Consider the following 21,720-nt stretch of genomic DNA (forward strand, 5'->3'; position numbering starts at 1 on the left):
CCGCGGCTCACCAAAATCCTCCGAACTCTCATTAGGCAACCTTGCAGTTCAGCTTGTTGCGTGAGGACGCTCTGCAATGATACATCTATCGGGGTTGCAACGTTGGCGTGTAAAGGCATTGTGGGAAGCAGTGGTGCAACACATCAGAGCTGCGTATTCAGGTTGATGGAGAGCTTTGCATGGCCAAATCAAATGGTGTCACCGGGTCATAGGTAGTTCGTGCACCGAATTGCGTCCCTGCGGGAGCGGGCTCAACGACCTTTTGAGAGGCACCAAAAGCATTGGTCCCTCATCCACGCCGGAGGAGCCACATATGTGTTGCAAGCAGGAAGGTGGAAGGCCGGTGAAGGCGGTGAGCCGCAACGCCTTGCCTTGACGAGGTGTTAGTCCCCAACAATTCCCCACGACGTGTTGGATCGCAACACAAGTAAGTAGCAGGCTTCATGTCTCGGCTGATACAACTACACCCTTCACCCTAACCAAGGCGCATGGGAGAGGCCACTAGCGCGAACATGTCACATCCAGCAATGGCACGCGACAAACTTGTGAGGACGACCGGTGTAGGAGGTGGCAGCAACATTCGAGGAGTGGTCATCATTGAGGTCAGGTTCTCATCGTTGGGGGAAGCCAGACGTGGGGTCGGCGTGGATGGCCAGGCGTAGAAGGTGATGGGGACCCAAGCACCTGCTCAATCTGGTTAGGAGCACGTCCCTCCTGAGGCGGCGGAGGCGGCCTCTAAATATGGTGCGGCAACTGGGGTAGCCAACGCCAGAGGAGATGGGTCATGGGGCCGGTAGGCGTGCCCATGCAGAGGCGGCAGCGGGGACCCAAGCCTCCTAGGAGTTGACACACATGTACCTATATATTGTGAGGGGGCAGAGCTCGGCGTCCACCCCATTTCCAGGCATGGCATAGGCAACACAATGATCTTGTCTAGCTCCTCCCAATATGGAACGGGCAAGGGTGGTGGAGGAAGACAGGCCGTCACTGGACTCCACCTGAAGGGATCGATGTCGGGGGAGTTGTAGCAGGCCGGAGGAGGCACCGGTCAAGGTAGTGGGTCCAGAGTTGGTGCCTTTGCAGCCTAGGGAAGGAGTGAGCGTGCCACCAACCATCCTCCAATGGCAGGAACGGATTTGCGGATGGCAAGCGCGACCACATGAAAAGTGGTGGTGTGCAGCGGGGCCGGAGTGATTGTCGTCATGGGGGCATGTCGGAGCAGTTTCCATTGACAATAGTAACATTTTTGTATAAAACTATGTTGCTTATAGAAGTATGTATCAAGTTCTTGTCCACTGGTGTTAAATGAACTTGGTCCAGTGATAACGATGCACCGGAGGTTTCTGAGTTTTCGGTCCTTGTGCCTCACAGTATACTTGTCCTTAGAAGATTTCTTATAGTAAAATACAAGAGGAAATACAAAAAGACTTTGTCAAATCTTTAAGCTTCAAACATCCCTTGAATTGTGTGTGACCGCCAACTATCGTACCGACACCCATTTCAAAGTTTGGAGGGAGGGGGGAGGGGATTGCAAAAAGAAAAGAAAAAGGAAACAAAAGATGGGATAACGACACAGGGTGACGCCTATGCAGAGGGTGTGCTATTGTTAATTATGGTTCAGCCTTATCTCCTCATTCTAAGGTTAATTAGTCAGGAGTCAGGACTCTAATAACCAGCCAACGTTTTCTGGGAGGGAGTGGCAATTACGAACCTTCTTTATGGCAATTTCTTTCAAAACACATGACAAATTCTGGCAAACAGAGCATTTGCTGCGGAAACTGACATGTTCGCATGAAGGAATTGTCATACACCCAACACTGCGGAAACTTAGTTTTGACATGCACATTCAGCGAACGTTCGTTGAATAGCATCACAGTTCACATTTTCAGCATGATCTTCTCAGTGTATTTTTTCGCAAGCTTTTCAAAAGAAAGAGGAAGCAGACAACTAAACTGCAGCTGGCTCCAATAGTTCCTTGGGCTGAAAATGTGAAGCTATCGAGCCTCGATGGCACCTCTTCCTTGGATGGACTTATGGACATATGCCTGCCTGCATTTTCCCTCCGGCCACGCCATCGGCCTCTCCATCGCCTGTCCATGCCCGCCCTTAGCAGGACATTTCATCGCCGACGCATCATCGTATATATCCAGCCCAAAGACACAACAGAGAACTCTAGACCGCTGGCCACATCCTCTGCTGGCCTGGAGTCTTTGGATACCCTTTTTTCTTAGACGTTTATGGGTGCTTTCTGTTGGAGTCTTTGGACACTCTTCCCATAAAGCGAAAGGCAGTGACAAAATACGTTGCGAAAACAACACACATTTGCCAAAATTACACTCTTCCCATAAAACGGAAGGCGGTGACAAAATACGTTGCGAAAACAACACACATTTGCCAAAATTGACACGCTGTGAAGCATGCACACCCATGCATCTACGGTGTCCGACGACGACGCCAGAGCTTTAGCTAGCTGTCCACAACAACAACGGCCGAGCAGGACGTGAGCAACGTATATACGTGGCCGGCGAACCCATAGCTTCAGCTAGCTGTTGTGGACAGCACAACGGCGGTCGAGCAGGACATGAGCCAGATGGCGGGCGAACCCATAGCCTGAGCTAGCTCTGCACTGCACAGCACAGCAACGGCAGAGGTGGACATGAGCCACATGTGCAAGCTTGGACGTACGTGCATGGCTTGTGCGTGATCGTCATGCATGCATGCAGAGCACGAGGCGAGGCGGCAACTTTTCGTCCCAGCCCTTGTAGGTATAAACCACCCTCGGCCCGCCCTCGCGCTAGCAGATATACATTGAGTCAATGACCAGTGTGTAGTAAGCGGTGAAGTGAGGGTTCTGGTTGCAGTTTCTGGGCTCGGCGCCCTGTTTTTAACGGGGGCTCGCGTCTTCGTCTCAGCCACCAAGCCACTGCTCTCGCCTGAACTATTTTCTGCCATTGGAGCTCAGGAGCAAAAGCCTATAGTCACTAGTCCATCAAAGGTTGTTCGGATGGCTGTCATCGGGACGGCGGGGGCGGAGGTACTGATACCGCTGGCGGCGGTGATCGGCATCGCCTTCGCGGTGTTCCAGTGGTACGTGGTGGCCAAGGTGCCGGTCCCATCCCACGACGGCGAGGATGGCGGCGGCGCCGCCGCCCAGAAAGGCCGCAGCGGGCACGATGAGAGTGCGGAGGACGGCGTGGACTACCGGCAGGTGGAGGCCCGGTGCGCCGAGATCCAGCACGCCATCTCCATCGGTGCCACGTCCTTCCTCTTCACGGAGTACAGGTATACACACGCCTTTGATGTCAAATTTTGCTTTCCAAAATGTTTTTGGTGCCACTTGCATAGAGATGAAAAATAAAAAACACGCTAGTAATATATTGTTTCTTTTTATTACTGTTAGTATTATTTTTAGCAAGTAATATTGGCATGTTTTTGAGGTTGCGTGCTGATTCAACTTAATTACAGATGACTAACAAAAATCATGGTACAATGCAACAAAAAAAACACTTTTTGCGGAAAATGCCAAAAAAATGTTTGGCTTCTAGTATATAGTACTGATAGTGCCAAAAAATGTCTTATATTTGTTACGGAAGGAGTGTAATATAATATTTTTCTCTTATTGTTATTTTTAGCAATTAACATTTGCATGCATTTTTATCTTATGTGGTGATTAAACTTTAAAAAAAATACTATATGAATAACTGAAATCAAGGTACAAATGACAAAAGATATATTATTTGCAGAAAATACTAATAAAATGTTTGGGTAATGTTATTCAGCGAACCCTCACAGGGGGTACATGACCAGAGAAACGTCTTTCGCGACAATTTATGTGTTGGTAGCATGGCAATTCTTTCAAGCGAACACTGCAATTTCACAGCAAAATTCTTTGTTTACCAGAATTTGCCATGTGTGTTTGAAGAACTTGCCATAAAAAACACTAATAAATGCCGTGCTTCCAGGGGTATATGTTTGTCTTAGCAAACGTTCTCCTAATAAATATTTAGCCAGACAAAAATTTCATCAAGATTTTGCTTGCCGCTGTCGGCCAACATTTACAGGAAAGAAAAGAAGGATTGGCCTGTACCAAAAAATTGCAAACATCCAAACAAGCAAAAACATTTGTCGAAAAAATGGTATGATGGGTATTGAATTGGCCAGCATCTAAGCATGCCCAAAAAATATTACCTGGTGATGAACTAGATTTTCACTTGAAATGGGTGGATTCCTACCGAAGTTTGAAGAAATTCATTAAAATATGAATTGTATTGAGTCTGGCTTGAACTCGTGTGTCAGGCGAATATTTTGACAGATAGTCAAAAAAATTATCCTATTGATGAATTCAGGTACCTCGGCGTGTTCATGGCTGGGTTCGCGGTGGTGATCTTCATGTTCTTGGGGTCGGCGCAGCGTTTCAGCACGCGGCCAGAGCCATGCACGTACGACCCGGCGCGGCTGTGCCGGCCGGCGCTAGCGAACGCGGCCTTCAGCATGATCGCGTTCCTCCTGGGCGCGCTCACCTCCGTCATGTCCGGGTACCTCGGGATGCGCGTGGCGACGTTCGCGAACGCGCGCACGGCGCTCGAGGCTCGCCGCGGCGTGGGGCGCGCCTTCGTCGTGGCGTTCCGGTCTGGCGCCGCCATGGGCTTCCTCCTCGCGTCCAGCGCGCTGTTCGTCCTCTACGTCGCCATCAACCTCTTCGGCGTCTACTACGGCGACGACTGGGGCGGGCTGTACGAATCCATCACCGGCTACGGCCTCGGCGGCTCGTCCATGGCCCTCTTTGGCCGCGTCGGCGGCGGCATCTACACCAAGGCCGCCGACGTCGGCGCCGACCTCGTCGGCAAGGTGGAGCGCAACATCCCCGAGGATGACCCTCGCAACCCCGCGGTACGTACTGAGAATTACTACCAAAGTTGAAAAAAATACTCCATGTTTTCCATGCATGTCCCTGACCCTGAGACGATCGATGCTGTGCGCGTGCAGGTGATCGCTGACAACGTGGGGGACAACGTCGGCGACATCGCCGGGATGGGGTCGGACCTGTTCGGGTCGTACGCGGAGTCGTCGTGCGCGGCGCTGTTCGTGGCGTCCATCTCGTCGTTCGGGACGGAGCACAACTTCGCGGCGATGATGTACCCGCTGCTCATCAGCGCCATGGGCATCGTGGTGTGCTTGGCCACCACGGTCGTCGCCACCGACCTCGCCGAGGTGAAGACCGTCGAGGAGATCGGGCCGGCGCTCAAGCGGCAGATCCTCATCTCCACCGTGCTCATGACCGTCGGCATCGCCATCGTCAGCTTCCTCGTCCTGCCCCACAGCTTCACCCTCTTCGACTTCGGCAGGCGCAAGCTCGTCAAGAACTGGTATGCCAACTCGATCTCGTCGTACTACGCCATTTTCCTTGAGATCCTCAATTTAGTACAAAATGCAAATTGATACACTTTTATATTCATGAACAATTATCGATGGATTTGACATTTGGTTTTGTATGACTTTGCGAATGCAGGTACCTGTTCATCTGTGTGTCCGCCGGTTTGTGGGCAGGTCTTGTCATCGGCTATGTCACAGAGTACTTCACAAGCAACGCTTACAGGTAATAGAAATTATACAACTTACAAAAATTGCACGAACTTGAGCTAAGACGGGATAGATGCTGATTACTTAATCACTGCTTAAATTGTTCGACGCATGTATATGTAGGCCGGTGCAGGCGGTGGCGAACTCATGCCGGACGGGAGCGGCGACGAACGTGATCTTCGGGCTAGCGGTGGGATACAAGTCGGTGATCGTGCCCATCTTCGCCATCGCGACGGCCATCTACGCCAGCTTCCGCCTCGCCGCCATGTACGGCATCGCGCTGGCGGCGCTGGGCATGCTCAGCACCATCGCCACGGGGCTCAGCATCGACGCCTACGGCCCCATCAGCGACAACGCCGGCGGCATCGCCGAGATGTCCGGCATGCCGCACGTGGTCCGCGAGCGCACGGACGCACTCGACGCCGCCGGCAACACCACCGCCGCCATCGGCAAAGGGTTCGCGATCGGGTCGGCGGCGCTGGTGTCGCTGGCGCTGTTCGGCGCCTACGTGAGCCGCGCCGGGGTCGCGGCGGTGGACGTGCTGAGCCCTCGGGTGTTCGCGGGGCTGCTGGTGGGGGCCATGCTGCCCTACTGGTTCTCGGCGATGACCATGCGGAGCGTGGGGAGCGCGGCGCTGGCGATGGTGGAGGAGGTGCGGCGGCAGTTCGACAGCATCCCGGGGCTGATGGAGGGCACGGCCAAGCCGGACTACGCCACCTGTGTCAAGATCTCCACCGACGCGTCGCTCAAGAAGATGCTGGCGCCCGGCGCGCTCGTCATGCTCAGCCCGCTGGTCGCCGGCACGCTGTTCGGCACCGAGACGCTGGCCGGGCTCCTCGCCGGCGCGCTGGTGTCGGGAGTCCAGGTGGCGATCTCAGCGTCCAACAGCGGCGGCGCCTGGGACAACGCCAAGAAGTACATCGAGGCCGGCGCGTCGGCGGAGGCGCGGGCGCTGGGGCCCAAGGGGTCGGACGCGCACAAGGCGGCGGTCATCGGCGACACCATCGGCGACCCGCTCAAGGACACCTCCGGCCCGTCGCTCAACATCCTCATCAAGCTCATGGCCGTCGAGGCGCTCGTCTTCGCGCCATTCTTCGCCGCGCACGGTGGCCTCATCTTCAAGCACCTCTGAGTTTGAATTCCGAGTTCGCTCGGCTTGCTGCCTGGACCTGGATGGCCAAGCAGAAGGCTTTCGTTGCCAATAATAACCTCTAGACTGGGAGAATTGTATGAGGTGATGAATGGTTAATGGTTACTTTAGTTTCGGACTTTATTCGAGTGCAAACCCGCCTTAGAAATAAGCTCGTGGTGTAGCAAATTGTCACTCTTAAGGCATGACTTCTAAATGCAGCATGGATGCTCGTCTCTGGGCCTTCAGCAGAGTGCCATCACCGTGAGGCTGTGTTTGGCGCCGGTGGATTATCTTAATCTTGCTTGTTTAATCTCTCTGATTTACTTCCTCCGTCCCATAATATAAGAACATTATGGAACGGAGGGAGTATCATTTAGCTAACCAACTTTTTTCTTATTTTCCCACCAAATTGGCTACACAGATTACAGTGTTAGCTGCTGGATGTTCATCTTCTACCCACGCAGCCGCCCATCTACCCCGGCCCAACCGCCTGCCTCCGCCTCGTCATCCTCTGAACCTCCCCCTACCGCCATTGCTTGCCGCCTGCCACAACCATCCACCTAAAGACCCCCCACCAGGCCACCACCACCACCTGCATCAACTCACAACCCTCACCCGTCAAGTTTCAGAGTCACAGTCTCGCCGTTGCCGGCACTCCTCACAGTCCCCGTCTTAGGTCTCGCGCAAAGCCGAAATCGACCGACACTCAAAAATCAGGTACCTCACGTTTAGCAAACGCAGAAAAAAAAACAGGTAATGATGTGCTCAGAGAAATGGCCTAGGATTAATTCAATTGAAATCCCCAAATCATGAGACAGCCGCACCGGAGTGGCAAACCAGGAAACAGCGTATGCACAGCGCATAGCCCGTGTTACATAGACACCGTACTACCAGAAACTAGATTGCTAGACTACCATCAATTTGGACTTGCAAAGTAGAGCAAGCTATTGTGAACCATTCTAATATCTACCGGCAGTTTTACAAGATAACAGCTCATCTGCCTTTCATTCCACATGGGTGGAAGCTTCTAGCAAAGGGCACATTCCACGCCCCTGCTTAATGTCATATTGTCCATACTAGACTAATGCAACCAAAAATTCCTATGTTGCCGTGACGAAAGCTGCGCTCATTCTCAGCTTCAGGATCTATTCCTGAAGATCAATTTTACACGTTCAGTCGATATCACATCCAAGATATATATGGCTGTGCCCAAAGCTGTCTCACTTCCAGTCAAGCTTGCGGGCTTGAAGTTTAGCATATTATGGATCTAGCCTTCTTTGGAGCCAAACGTGATTCCTTATCCTTGTAGCTGCAAGGAAAGACCGGGTTGAGGCCAATTGATGGAGAAAAATGACTCATCCTGCTGTAGAAGGCTCAGAGTCGGTTGTTTTTGTTGTATCCTCAGCATCTTTCATACAGTCGTCTCCAGTTTGATGGCCAGAATCCAGGCTTTCCGGGGCATGTTGTTGTTGATCTGGAGAGCCTGGGCTTGCCTTCCCTACATCATCGTTGCCGTCAGAATTTTTTATGCTTGAAGCAGGTGAGAGTGGTGACTGATTATCTTCTAGCTTGGGCTTCTTTAGAATATTCCCATCTGCATCTTTGCTGTCCAATGAGCTTGGGCTCGCCATGGGTATATTTAAGGCTTCATCGGCTTTTACAGGTCGCTTGGGAGATGGCTTATAATCTTTGTCGGAGTCATTATCCACAAGACCACCAGATTTAGGCCTGAAAATGCCAAGAGATGAATGAAACACAAGAAACGAAGTATGTTTAAGAGTACAGAAATTACATGATCAGTACAGAAAATAGGACCCAGAAAAATTGCCGAGTTATCATCAACGTGAACCAGTAAAAGACAGCACATTAATCTTAAACACAGTACAGCTGGTAATATCCCCAGCTGTCGAAGATGAGATACCTTGCAGGGATGTGATGGATTTCACTTCCATTAGCTGGCTTAACCAGGCATTGTTGATGTGCATGTCTGGTCTGTGCAGCAGAATCTTCTTCATTGCTAAAGGTAAAACAGAAATTTCACATGGGTTCAGTAAACAATGCAACATCAAGAGTTACAAAAAATGGAACATCTGGAATCCAATCAACCCAGCAACATAAAATAAGCAGCAAATGAGGAAATAAACTTTAAGACCTGTCTTTACTGAAATAATCTTCCTCTTCCTTATCAAGACCTCTTTCATCTGCCTTTCTCGTATGATCCACACTGGTAGTTTGCGTTTCCTCAGCAATATCCACGTACTAGCAGGAAACAAAATACCATCATTGTTCATGTCAATAGTACATGGTATACTAATGCCTAACTTGCTAGAGTGACAAAATTGACAGTAATGGCAGAATGCGAGAACAGACAAAGTCTCAACTCTCCACCTCTTGATACTTGAGTTTGAAGGCCTGAATGCTTGTCAGTTGTTCAAACATCAAAAGTTGATCCCAAAAAGACTCAACAACATATACGACGAGGGATTTTAGATTTTCCTGTTCACAAAAATGCATCAGATGGCAAAGCCCAGTAGATAATGGTTTTCCTTTTTTGGAGAGACAAATATTTTTTCCCATACTCGATAACATGTACATGTCAATGGATAAGGATGTACCTTTCTTATGAAGTCCAACAGTTCGAGGACCGTGGAGTGTAGCATGTTGTATCTATTCCCATTTTCAACAAATACTTCAATAATTGGTTTCAACGTGTTGAATTCAATGACATGGCTAATTAGAAGCTCGTCCTAGAGAACACAGCAAAAAAAAACATCTCAAATTAAGATATGACAAGAACATTGCAGTTAGGATATGCTTGCTGGCTGGTAGGCCTATTCTCTAACGATCAGCGATATAAGGTGTACCACACAGTTTTGCTAAAAGAAGCAAGCAACATGATTGACAGACATGTTTACTATTGCCTCCGACGAAGGAAGCTAAATCCTCATCTTGGAATCATCAGTCCTTTTATTCGGCTTTATACCATGCTGTGCTGCACCAGCTGGTACACTTGTGCATAAAGGGCGGATTCAACTATACAAATCAAGAGAGATTTGCCTTCACTAGTAAAAGTCGCCACCGCTGTTAAATATTTTAAGCTACAAACGACTCTTTTTTGCAGTAATAAGATATGGGGTGCATGTGATGCATATAAGCAAACAAGCATAGGTGTATGATAAACTCGCATGTGGATCATTGGATGAAAGATAGGTTGGATTTGGGTGGTCATGATACTCAACTCTTGAGGACGTGGGAACAATCATAAATATGTTCAGCATGTGAGTGGGTTAATTAAGAAGTTGTCAGTTGTGCTGCAATAATTACATCCCGGTGAATCTGATCCATTATCCAGTGGTCAACATGGAATGCTTGCTAGACTGTATCTAGTTTTAAGTTGGCAGTCATAATGTAGTCAAGAAGGACCAATAGACTTAGTAGTGCGCAGAAGAACCAAAATTTCAATTATATAGTGCTTTTCCTGGATGTAAAGAGCCCTCAATGATGCAATGCTTAATTTATTTATGGGACAAAGTAAATTTCTTACATTTCTGCAAGCACCAATAATAGTACGCATGATTCGGACAGCTGCCACAACCAAAGACCTCTCTCTTCGACGGGTTAGAGTAAGGATCTTCTCCATTGAATTGCTTCCAAAAAAGGTGATCCTGCAAGATTGAGAGCCGCGTGTTAACAAAGACGCCAAAAAAATGAACAGCTGGGGGGGTGGACCGGTGCGACCGAGCATTACTTGATCTTGTAGGGGTGATGACGTGCACAAAAGCATAAGAGCTCACAAATGTTATACAATATTTCAAGCTTCGCAGAATATTCTTCAACTCTTGACGATTCTATTATATTGATCAACTTATCAAAACACTTCTCATAAAATAGCTCGATGAAGTCTCTCTGCAACAGGACAGAGACAAAAATTTCATACCACAATCTAGTTAAACACAAGCATTTGAAAAAATGTAATATTTTGTAATGACCACAAAGCTCATATTGGCTTCTATAAAACAAACATATTAGCTACGTGCATCTACTCATAAACCAAAATGAAGATCAAAAGCATTGGAGAGCAGAGGGGCAGAAACATGAGAAAAACACTATTTCTCGAAGAGATTCATCATACCAAGGATGTGCATTACATAATGTCCTTAATACAAATCATTCCTAAAATCAGGAGATTATACATTTAGAGAATGACAAAAGTACATGATATAAGCTAAAGCATCTTACACATTGTGTAACCGTATCCGCAGTACATCCATCCAGCAGCACCTTCAGAATTTCCAGAAACTGGCAGAGCATTTCGCCACCGAAGTCAGTTGCAATGCCTTCAATCTGAAATTTGATTAACTGTTAGCAGTATCCACAATTATGCTAGAGAAGGCAATTTGAGTTTTGCTAAAAGGATATTCTGAAAAGCATCAGACAAAAAAACAATCACCTGATAAAAATAACACAATGAACAGGAAAAGGCAAACAGTTTGCATGGATTCGAAGAAGAAGAAAAGAAGATATGCCAAGCAAATACACAATTCAATGTCCAAATGCTCCACTAAAATGTAAGATACTCGCAGTTCACAACAAATGGACAGGACATACCCACAATACAAGAAGGTGCCATGATTTAGGGTGCATTTGGATCCAAAGCTAGATTACACTATTTCTAGCCTTAGCTGGCCAGACCTGGTGTTTTGTAGCAGCACAATGACATTAGCTTTGCCAGGAGAGAGAGAGAGAGAGAGAGAGCAGTTGGGGCACGGAAAACCTTGCCAAGGTAAGAGAGCACAATTGGCTCTCCCTCGACACAAGCTTGAACAGACCCAAGAACACGATGGCTTTACAGGAATGTAATTCACTGCTTGGACCAAAAGTACTGCAACAAATCTGTACGGAGACCAAAATTCACTTACCAGAAGCCCAAGAAGAGAAATGCCTTCTCTAGAACTTTCCTCGTGGTTTGCAATATATGATCTCAGTAAGTTAGGATCTTGAGTAAGATAATGTAGGATGTCTGTCCTGCATTTGCCCAAAAAATGGTGAGACTTAAAAGGATAAGATACAGAAACAACCAAAGAAGAATTCATTCACTGCGCCAGAAGTTACCCAGCTGAGACAAGCACTTTTTCCTGACTCCGCAGCACATCAGAAATTATATCAAAGACACCTCGACTTGCTAGATCCCTGAATAGAGAAACACGATTAGTAAACTACTACAACAGTCTCTAATGATACAGCTTACAAGAAATTGTACTTGAATGATGTTTAGTTAAAATTGACTAAACTGCTCGAGAGGCATGTCTGCATTGCATCAAAAAGGCAAGATAATGATCAAAACACAAACGAGAGGTCAATAGTGTTCCCTTTACGTACATATGCACTATATCCTTTAGCACATCCATACAGTATACTGTCAAAAACAATATGTACAATAATAATTTTGGCATAAAGCGTATGGCTAGCAGAGAGTAAACACTCCTGCAAAAAAAAAGCAGAGAGTAAACACAACCCGTAGAAGCGTTGGCTTGTCATAAGTCATCATGTAACTGAAAGGGCTGCAGTCATACACACAGGAATAACTGACAAATGGACAGCATCACCCTATAACCAACAAAAGCTAAGATTGTAATATACATTTACCACGAGACTTGGCGACGAATGTGGAACAGAAACCTACTACCAGTATTAGTTATGTTTATCTATCTAAGAATGGGCTTGACAGAGAAGTTATTATAACAAGTGTGAGCCGATCTAGAGGGAGAGAAAGGAAAATGGAAAAGCTGATCCAACTATTTGCTTATTACATCCATAAAATGCTGCCACGAATACCCATCAACTAACAAAGAAAATTTTGCCACGACCACGGACAAAACCTAGATAATGTCAAGAGAGGCGGGGTAGACCAAAACTTGACATGGGAGGAGTCCGTAAAGGGAGATCTGGAGGACTGGAATATCAACAAAGATTTAGCCATGGACAGGGGTGTGTGGAAATTAGCTATCCATGTGCCAGAACCATGACCTGGTTTCGGTATCTTACGGATTTTAACTCTAGTCTACCCCAACTTGTTTGGGACTGAAAGGCGTTGGTGTTGTTGTTGTTGTTTTTGTTGTCAATGATGAACAAAACCTGATCGAAATGACCATGAATACAGTGTGGCAGGCCCCCAGGTAATATCGTGATAACTGCGATAAATTCTAACAAAACAAAGAAAGAAATTCTGAAGTGCGCAAGAGAAAATACATCATTCATATACCAACCTAGATAGTTGCATTCGTTGAGCAGGCTGCAGACTTGAGCTGACAGTACAAAACTCACGCAGAAACAAGACCTGCAAAGAACAAAATGTTATCCATGTAAATGGCATACAAAAGGAGAACCATTGCTGAATTGAGCGTACACTGGCACGCCACACTCCCCCCAACACACACAATGATATATAATTTCAACATAAAGAACTAGCAGATTGACTAGAAAGGTAATAAGGTACGTAGTACAAAGATACTTTTGGAGCAACTTAGTGCAAAGATTCATAGTCCACACTCATATCAACTCCCAAATGATGGAAGCCAATGCTCAGCAGAGCTCAAATATATTTTCCAATCTAATTTACGATAGTCACGCAACAGTACATGATGAACAAATAAACTACTTCATCTAGACGCTAGCATCATCAAACACATCCTTGGGTTCATGGTTTGTTTCATTTCCTCTAAGTGCCAACTGCCTACAACACATCATGGAACTACTGTGATCCATGAAAGGAATGAACATTCATTAGCCTTTCTTCTTTTCTGGCAGTTCAACAATTGCAACTGAATAGTTCAAACAAGGTTAACAGAACAGATCATAATATAATATAGCCATCATGACTACTATAATCATACATTCTTGCAGGTTCTATACAGAAGGGTGTATCTAAAGAAATAAACAACGAAATGAAATGCTAGTTTCACCAGTTCTCTTTTTGATTCAGCGGAAATATTTGAAGACCTCATAGTAGCAAACAGTCTTTGCATAAAAGAAGTGTCATCCTTCAGTAGACAAACAACCTACAGGAGAATCATAGAGTCCAAAATTACAGAAGGAAATTTTTGTTTAAAGCACGTGAAAACTTGGTATAGTTGAAACACTAACAAAAGCATTGTTCGCATTAATAATTGCGTTAAGGCTTGCCAGAGTAGCTTCATCCAGTCCTTTCGGTAATATAACATCCTGTAGATGACAGGCACTCCGGTTTGAAATAATTAGCACAAAAGTTGGCAACAGAGATCAAATAAACGAAAACTCTAGATGGCGGGGGCAGGGTGGTGCAGCAGAGCACTGACCTTTATATAGCATATTCTGTATGTTTGATGAATCTTTGAAACCACAGAAGCATTTCTAATGGGTATGGCCTATGAGAGAGAAAGCGTCACCTAAAATCATTACAACTCAAACAGTTTAAGATGCATAAAAGATGACACTCGATTTACCTCCTTGAAAACTGCATGCTCCTTCAGGAAAGCACTATGATTTTGCACATTACGATCCTCTGGATCGTCTGTATAGATCAGGACTCGTTAATAAATAAGTAAAGAACAGTGCATGTAGCTCTACAGGTATGTCATTGTGTAGAACACAGCAGAGTTTATAATTTACTGATGTAAAGCACAACTGAGAGGTACAGGGTATAGTGTTTACATTCAAGGACACCAATTATGTCAAGAATAAAATCATCGGAGAAAATCTTGTCAAATATAGCAGCACTGTTCAATAATACTGCACAATCAGAAAAAATGTAAGTAGCAAGCTGAAATAATCTTTGCTGAAGCTTACTAAGTACTATGTACTTACTGATTGCCTTGACTAATCTGAAGATCTTGTGGAGACCATCCATGTCCCCTAAACCCTTGCATGTTCTGAAAAGGTCCACTATCTTGGGGAAAAAATCACGCTGTAACATGTTGTATTAGTGAAACAGATAAGTTCAAAACATCACGGTATACATACATAAATAAATCAAAATTCAGAAAACCTTGTGTGCAGATGCAATTTGTTGACAGTCTAGTTAGCTACATTCATTCCTCATACCAAAATAAAAGCATTCATTTGTCTAGTTTCTACTATACATATGGGGGCTGATTGCACCTACATTGTGCAAGTATGAGAGGATTTTGCGATGAAATTTACACATCTAAATTGATTCTATGAAGATATGAAATCCAAGACTTAAAGCTGTGTATATTAAGGCATGTGCCCATTTGAAAATCAGGTTCAAAGTTAAAATATATTAAAAGAGAAAGGAAGCACATATTAAGGTTTGTGCCCATTTGAAAATCAGGTGCGAAGTAAAAATATGTAAGAGGAACTTTCTGGCTTTTGGAAGATTTTGTGAAAGCTGACAAACATTTGGAGGATGAATACTTGAAAAACTTATTAGTCTTAAATCTCATCAGCTAATTGCATGATTCATAATTCATTTTTCCTTTGATATCTTGTGAATCAGCCGTATAAGAACAATATGTGAGTTAAACAAATTACATTTTTTATTATGTGTTTAACATTTAAAAAAAAACACTTGATCATGTGTTGGCTCCACAGGATAAATCTCGTTGCGCTGCATTTGACTTAATATTTGCGTCAAATCTACATGTATGCACCTAACTGCAGGGAGAGAAACGTGCTACATACAGCATCATAACCACAAATAAACAAGTCAATGACTTACATCTTTCAATATTAAATCTGCGAGACGTGTCTGCTGCGTCACATCACATAGCAGTATAGTCTGTACATTTGGTGAACAATATTTCAATATTCCGTATGTAAAATATTGTATAATTTTTCAAGAAAAACGAAGGGCCTAAGGGGCGAGAAGCCCCTTGCTACAATTAATATAGAAGAATAAGACACCAGACTTTCAGTCAGGGATGGTCGAACCCTGGTGGGCTGGCTGTATAATTTTTTGAGAATAAAACATTGTATGATTCATTCTGTATGTTTACTACATGCACATTGACCAAGTTGAATCCTACAAATACATGAAGACTCCCCCATGTCCTAAATGACTTCACAATACTTTTGAGCTCCTAATATCTGATAGCAAAGTATATGATGCTTCTACTTGGCAACCGAAAAGATGTCATTAAATAAAGCATCATAAAAACACTAAGTGTTAAAAGGTTTACATGAAAAGAACACTGAAGGTTGCTCACACCTTTAAAATAACAGAGAGACTGGACAATTCAAGAGGAGGAAGTTCAAATGCTAAGGATTTACCTGCAGGTAAAGCAATAACTGATTAATATTCTAAACTTTCTAAGTGATCATCACAAATAAAAAAAAGGATCCTTAGCATGACTTCTCAATTGAATAAATAAACATAAGAATGTAATGTTTCATACAGAGCTTGTGAAATTGAATATAATGTGATCAGGCCACCAAATAATCCACTCAAGAATTAAGCAGAGTTCTTGGGGTTGTTGAATTGAAATGGTAAATCAGTTCCAATAACTCTGTACTGAACATTAGCAATACTAAAGAGATCATGTGCACATATTGCAACATAACAATCAAGAGTTAATTGTAAAGATTACTTTGATACTAAGTTATCAAATACTCCCTCCGTCCCATATTAATTGTCGCTCAAACGGATGTATCTAGACATATTTCAGTGCTAGATACATCCGTTTGAGCGACAATTAATATGGGATGGAGGGAGTACATTATAGAGCACATGTTGCACACGAGAGAATAAGTAGTTACCTACCACGCGAAAGCGAATCTCTTGGAGCTTCTAGAGATTTCACTGTTCGTTGTGGACGAACTTCATGAGCTGCAAGACATGGCAAAATAATTAGAAGGACGAATGAGAATAACCAGACAAAAAACCAACTGATTTAACAAACTCACAGCCAAGGATTTTAGATTGTAGTTCAAGCTGTATGGTACACATATTCTCCCTGCATAAAGCCATCAGAATGCAAATTAGACATGATTAAGCCACTGAAGGGAAGGGACACAGAAATAACACCATTTATTGTTGAATCACCATATGAATGAGCATGATTCGGCTTCTTGAAAGCTCAGTGCTAATTCTAGTGCCTTTTCAGGATCCCTCCATGAGATGATTGTTTCTACCAAATAAAATGGGCAAACCACTGTGTCAGGAGAAAGAAAGAAATGGCTATCAAAAAAAAAATGATAGCATGCCAGTTCACCTTCTTGTTTCCTGTAGATATCATCAGGTGTAATGTTGTGAAGCAGCAGAGTGTCATTATCCTCTTCATCCACGACAGCAAGAGCGAGATCTTTTGATCCCTAGGTAAGAAAAAAGCTAAGAAAGTAAATCTCGAATGACAAACAATAACGCTTAAAAAGAAAAATCTTGTCACCAACACTGCTTCATGCCTTACTTTTTTCTCAGTGATAAACAGACCAAACTTCACTGTCATGTAGGGATGCAAGCGGGTCGGCCCAATTGGCCACTTTGGTGTTAACTTAAATGGTGGTCCACTTTGCATATCCTATATATCTAAATAGTTGATCCCCACTAACTCTAATTCTCTCAACATGCAACTATGTCACCATGCATGTGAAAAGACCCACCATAGAAAACACTTCACGTGCAACTATGCCAACTCACCATGGCATACCACCATGCATGGGAAAAGACACACGTTAACATACACCATGGATGATACTCATATTCAGTAAATATTCTACAACTATATAGTATAATAAAATACAATAAATTATATTATTTTAGTTTAAATTCTCATAATGTTATCCAAAAACTAATGTTTCATACAACCAAATCTCATTGAAATAATTGAACCAATTTCCACAGCAACACACAGGCGTCATCTCTAGTATACTTTAAAAATATATATCTAGCAAACGCAGGATAAGTCAATGGGTTGGCTCGGCGCACTTGCATCCCTAATGCCATCAGAGGCACTATGAATATGTGTAGTAATATTAAGCTCCCATACTGCAAATATGTTGGCCTGTTCAACTCCAATGTAATTGTACAAAATACAGAAAAACAGAAGGATGATAAAGCCATCAACAACATAGCAAAACTATCAAGATAGAAATAAAATCCAGTAATAGTGTGAATAACGACATGTACATCACCACATGCTTCTAGAAAATTTAAATTATGTGGTGCATCAGCAGAGAAACCATATATAACTAAGAAATATTGTCAAACCATACCTCTATATAGTCAATGGTTACATGACCCGTTCCCTGGTCATCCCACTTCCCATTATCTTCCAACCGGTACACTTTGACACGCTGGAGCAATTTTTAAAGTGTCAAATGTCTTAATGGCTATTGCTTATATAGCATAGCACAAAATGCATAAATAAGTGGGGATAAGATAATAAGTAGATTAACAGTTACAGGCAAAGCATATTGCACATTTGAGTGACCCAGTAAAAAACGGGCCTAGTAAATGAGGTGAAGGATACCATAGTAGTCACGCCAAGCTACTTGTAAAATCTTTACCACACACAGCAGAAAATGATGAACTGTGTGGCATCCTAATTTACCCACTCCAAAACAAACTACTGCTCTGCTATGACTCTGAAATTTCATGCTTGGGAACGTTCAACAACCTACATTTGAATAATCAAACTAATGTCTGGAAAAATACATATCAGTATATAAAGAAACTCAACCAGCACCAAGAAGGCACTAGCACCCGTGGCATTTCAATTAAGAAGATAACCATGGTCACAAGCATACCCCATGGAGACTAAGCCTCGAACACAGTGGGTCGGCACGGACCCGCGCCTTTAGCCAACAGGACGATGCTCGATTCTCTATATCAATAACGCAATACTATAACCCCCTGATTCCCTCTGCCGAAAATAAATGTGATCTACAAATTACTGGAATATAAGTCTTATGAATCTTGACCTATGATTATCCTCCTTACCAAACAGAACCGGATAAGCAGAAATCTAATCATTACAATAAGGAGATAGCAACACTTCTGTGATGGTGATTTTTAATTGAACCAAACAGAGAGCATAGTGGTCTAAATTCCTTACTCAGATCTATTTATGATCCATGGCTGTATTGCACACCAGTAGAGTAGCACCCATACACTATATCCCACTTCTGATGCTCTAATCCCGTTTAAGGCATGAAGTTTGACCTTCTTCTACAAGTAGCTATCCCAATGCAGACATCAGGTTACTAACTGACATATATTTAGATAAAACCTGATAGTTCATACAAGATCGAGCAGGTGTACATGCCATATCCTTGAAGCACGAAGCTCAAAAACAACTAAACAAACATGTTACATGCTTGCTACTAACCAGCACCTAAGATGCTGAGCAGGAAAATTCCCTTGTGAATAACAACTCCGCAGCAGAAACGGGGTTTCTGTAAATCCTTGTTTGCAGCATAGTAAACAAATTAGCTGAAGCTTGAAATGGAACTAAAAAGTTGCTTTATACATAAAATGTGGCGTGAGCCTTTTTCGGCAAATGGAACTAAAATGTCTTGAGTAAAAACTATTCAGCAAACTGATGTTGCACCGTTCCTCTAGATATACACGAGGCGGCATACTGCATTCACGTGAATGAACTGGACACGTGAAATACCTCTGATACTCCTAATCTCCTATATGGCTATATCGAATCAAAGTATTATAATCTGTAGGTGCTGACTTAAAAAGAAAAACGATTGTATGTGCTAATTAGCAAGAGATCGTCACTTGTAGGGCTTGCTGCTGCAGAAAATCGCACAAAACATAGCGAAGACATCCTAGATTTCTCCAACCAGCCGTGCGCTTGAAAATCCCCAAAACTATGCCCACTCTACACTGTCCCAACATGAACGGAACATCGAATTACCGCCTCTCAGTTCCAGAGGAGCGACCTCGTCAATCCCAGAGCCCGCGGACTTCTAGAAACATCGGGTACCTCGAAATGGGGATCAAACGGGAGCTCCGATGACAGCCCGCGCCCCAAGCCGCAAACCGAAGGCACGGGCGCGCCAAAAAAACTGCCGCGAGTGGATCTACCGCACCAGCTCGCCGCTGGATGCTTCTAGGAACTCCGATGAGGGGCAATAAGCGGGAGGAGCTCACCTTCATGCGCGTGCGCAGCGACTCGCCCTGCCACGCCTCCTTCCTGCCCTGGCCCGGCTTCTCCCCCATCGCGGAGACCCCGCTCGCGTTCCGACGGGGGGACGGTACGGCAGCTTCTCGAATCGCGACGCGGCTAGCAGCGGGAGGAGGATGGAGGCGAAACCCTAACCGCCATTGGCGAGCTCCCTCCCCTCCCCTCGCCTCTCTTCACCTCCCTATCTCTCTCTTTCCCTCCCTCTCCCTCTCGCTCTTGTCTCTCGCTTCGCGGGGTTCTCTTTGCCTTTTCCCTATTGGCCCCCCGAACTTTCTCTCTCTCTTCGTGTAGTAGTACTGTACTACTCGTACGTTTTACTCGCGGACTGGAAAAATGCAGGGTGGGAAGAGGGAAATAGGAGCCTAGGATATTTATTTGCGGTGCCGCGGGTCTTTTTTTTACAGTAGACAGACTTTTTTTAAAAGCAACAGATTTATTCGGACATATTGTTTACAAGTGAATGAGAAATAAAATCAGGAATTATAGATTCCCAAAACAAAGACGATTTTTCACTACGAGTTCTTAGCTAGGCTATGAGCTACTTCATTAGCTTCACGTGGGCACTGTGTGTAAGGGCCAGTTCTTTTGGATGATTCTGCTAGAATCACCCTCCTCATCACCTTTTTCCAGAATCGTCACTTCATATGTTTTTCACAATCCTAGCTAATTAGATCTTAACATAATAAAATCAAGTGGCGATTCTGAGAGAAGCTGGGGAAGGGGGCGATTCTTCAGAATCACCCAAAAGAACTGGCGCTAAGAAACAATTACGAAGTCTATTGCTAATTGTTTGCACTCGAGCACCATTGCAACATCTGAGCCAACATATGTATCTGGTTGTTGCACCCCTTCCACCACAAAGCTAGTATCGGACTCGATGATCATTTTGTTGCAACCGACCCTCTCTACTAGATATAGTTTGTTCTGAATTGCTCTCATCTTAGCAGAATCAATACCGACCACATGAGGAACAAACCATGTTGCAACCGCAATAAAATTTCCTCTCCAACCCCGAGCAATAGCACCAGTTGCACCAGATAAAGTTTCAGCTTAGAACGTCGCGTCGACGACTCGTCGTTGATTTTAACCACATCACTAGTCGGTTTCTTCAACATATGCTCATGGATCCTCATTGGCTATCCAGCCGTATAAGCCCGGTACAGTTCATTGCCAAAACCTTAATAGAGATTGCAGCTCTATTAGGGGTCTGGATTGGTTCACTTTAACATGTTGACGTTGTTGCCACCATAGGAACAAGGCCGCTACCATCATAGGTTCCGCAGCAGGCAGTCTGTCAATTACTCCATTCATCTGACACGGGATTTCAGCAGTTATAGACATTGAGCGATCATGTCGTACTGCTTCCTCTACCCTGTCCTTCACCCCTAGATCTGACCAAACCTCCATTGCTCTCTTATAGATAAACATACAATGTTGGATGTAGGAACGAAGTATGTCTACCAGAGGGGGTGAATGGGAGTTTTAAAATTTCTTTCAAAAATCTCAAAAGCCTCGGAACCCAACAGCGGAGCGAATGAAAAACAAAGTACAGCGAGCTAAAACAAACTACCGAAAGGAAACTAAAACATGCATCGAGACAAATCACATGATCGAAAGTAAATAGGAGTAGCAGGGGTAACCAAGTGATGCTCGATGGCGACAGGGTGTTTGTTCGACCAGTTCATCCTTCTGCACAAGGACTACGTCTGGTTGGAGGGGTTGTAACTTAACACGGAATATATGATGGAAATATGCCCTAGAGGCAATAATAAAATGGTTATTATTATATTTCCTAAATCAGGATAAAGGTTTATTATTCATGCTAGAATTATATTGATCGGAAACTTAAATACATGTGTGAATACATAAACAAAT

General features: G+C 44.5%; 2 protein-coding genes across 2 annotated transcripts; one reads left to right on the plus strand and one right to left on the minus strand.

Annotated features, from left to right (window-relative positions):
- The first annotated feature begins 2,826 nt into the window (after positions 1-2,826).
- Positions 2,827-7,008, plus strand: LOC125550889 (pyrophosphate-energized vacuolar membrane proton pump-like). Its single transcript, XM_048714002.1, has 5 exons — positions 2,827-3,282; positions 4,347-4,890; positions 4,987-5,366; positions 5,510-5,596; positions 5,704-7,008. The coding sequence occupies exons 1-5, from the start codon at positions 3,005-3,007 to the stop codon at positions 6,710-6,712; spliced, it is 2,298 nt and encodes a 765-aa protein (XP_048569959.1). The 5' UTR covers positions 2,827-3,004; the 3' UTR covers positions 6,713-7,008.
- Positions 7,009-7,474: 466 nt separating this feature from the next.
- Positions 7,475-20,091, minus strand: LOC125550883 (serine/threonine-protein phosphatase 4 regulatory subunit 3-like). Its single transcript, XM_048713997.1, has 25 exons — positions 19,812-20,091; positions 17,921-18,001; positions 16,921-17,020; positions 16,752-16,836; positions 16,613-16,662; positions 16,470-16,535; positions 15,918-15,979; positions 15,429-15,488; positions 14,555-14,654; positions 14,402-14,479; positions 14,194-14,261; positions 14,047-14,115; positions 13,856-13,933; positions 13,675-13,770; positions 12,979-13,049; positions 11,825-11,902; positions 11,632-11,737; positions 10,952-11,056; positions 10,461-10,618; positions 10,257-10,377; positions 9,328-9,459; positions 9,101-9,208; positions 8,865-8,971; positions 8,634-8,729; positions 7,475-8,440 (listed from the first exon to the last, which is right to left on the minus strand). The coding sequence occupies exons 1-25, from the start codon at positions 19,878-19,880 to the stop codon at positions 8,068-8,070; spliced, it is 2,517 nt and encodes an 838-aa protein (XP_048569954.1). The 5' UTR covers positions 19,881-20,091; the 3' UTR covers positions 7,475-8,067.
- Between the last annotated feature and the right edge of the window lie 1,629 nt (positions 20,092-21,720).

Source organism: Triticum urartu, chromosome 1 (genome assembly GCF_003073215.2).
Source record: "Triticum urartu cultivar G1812 chromosome 1, Tu2.1, whole genome shotgun sequence".
Taxonomy (NCBI): Eukaryota; Viridiplantae; Streptophyta; class Magnoliopsida; order Poales; family Poaceae; genus Triticum; species Triticum urartu.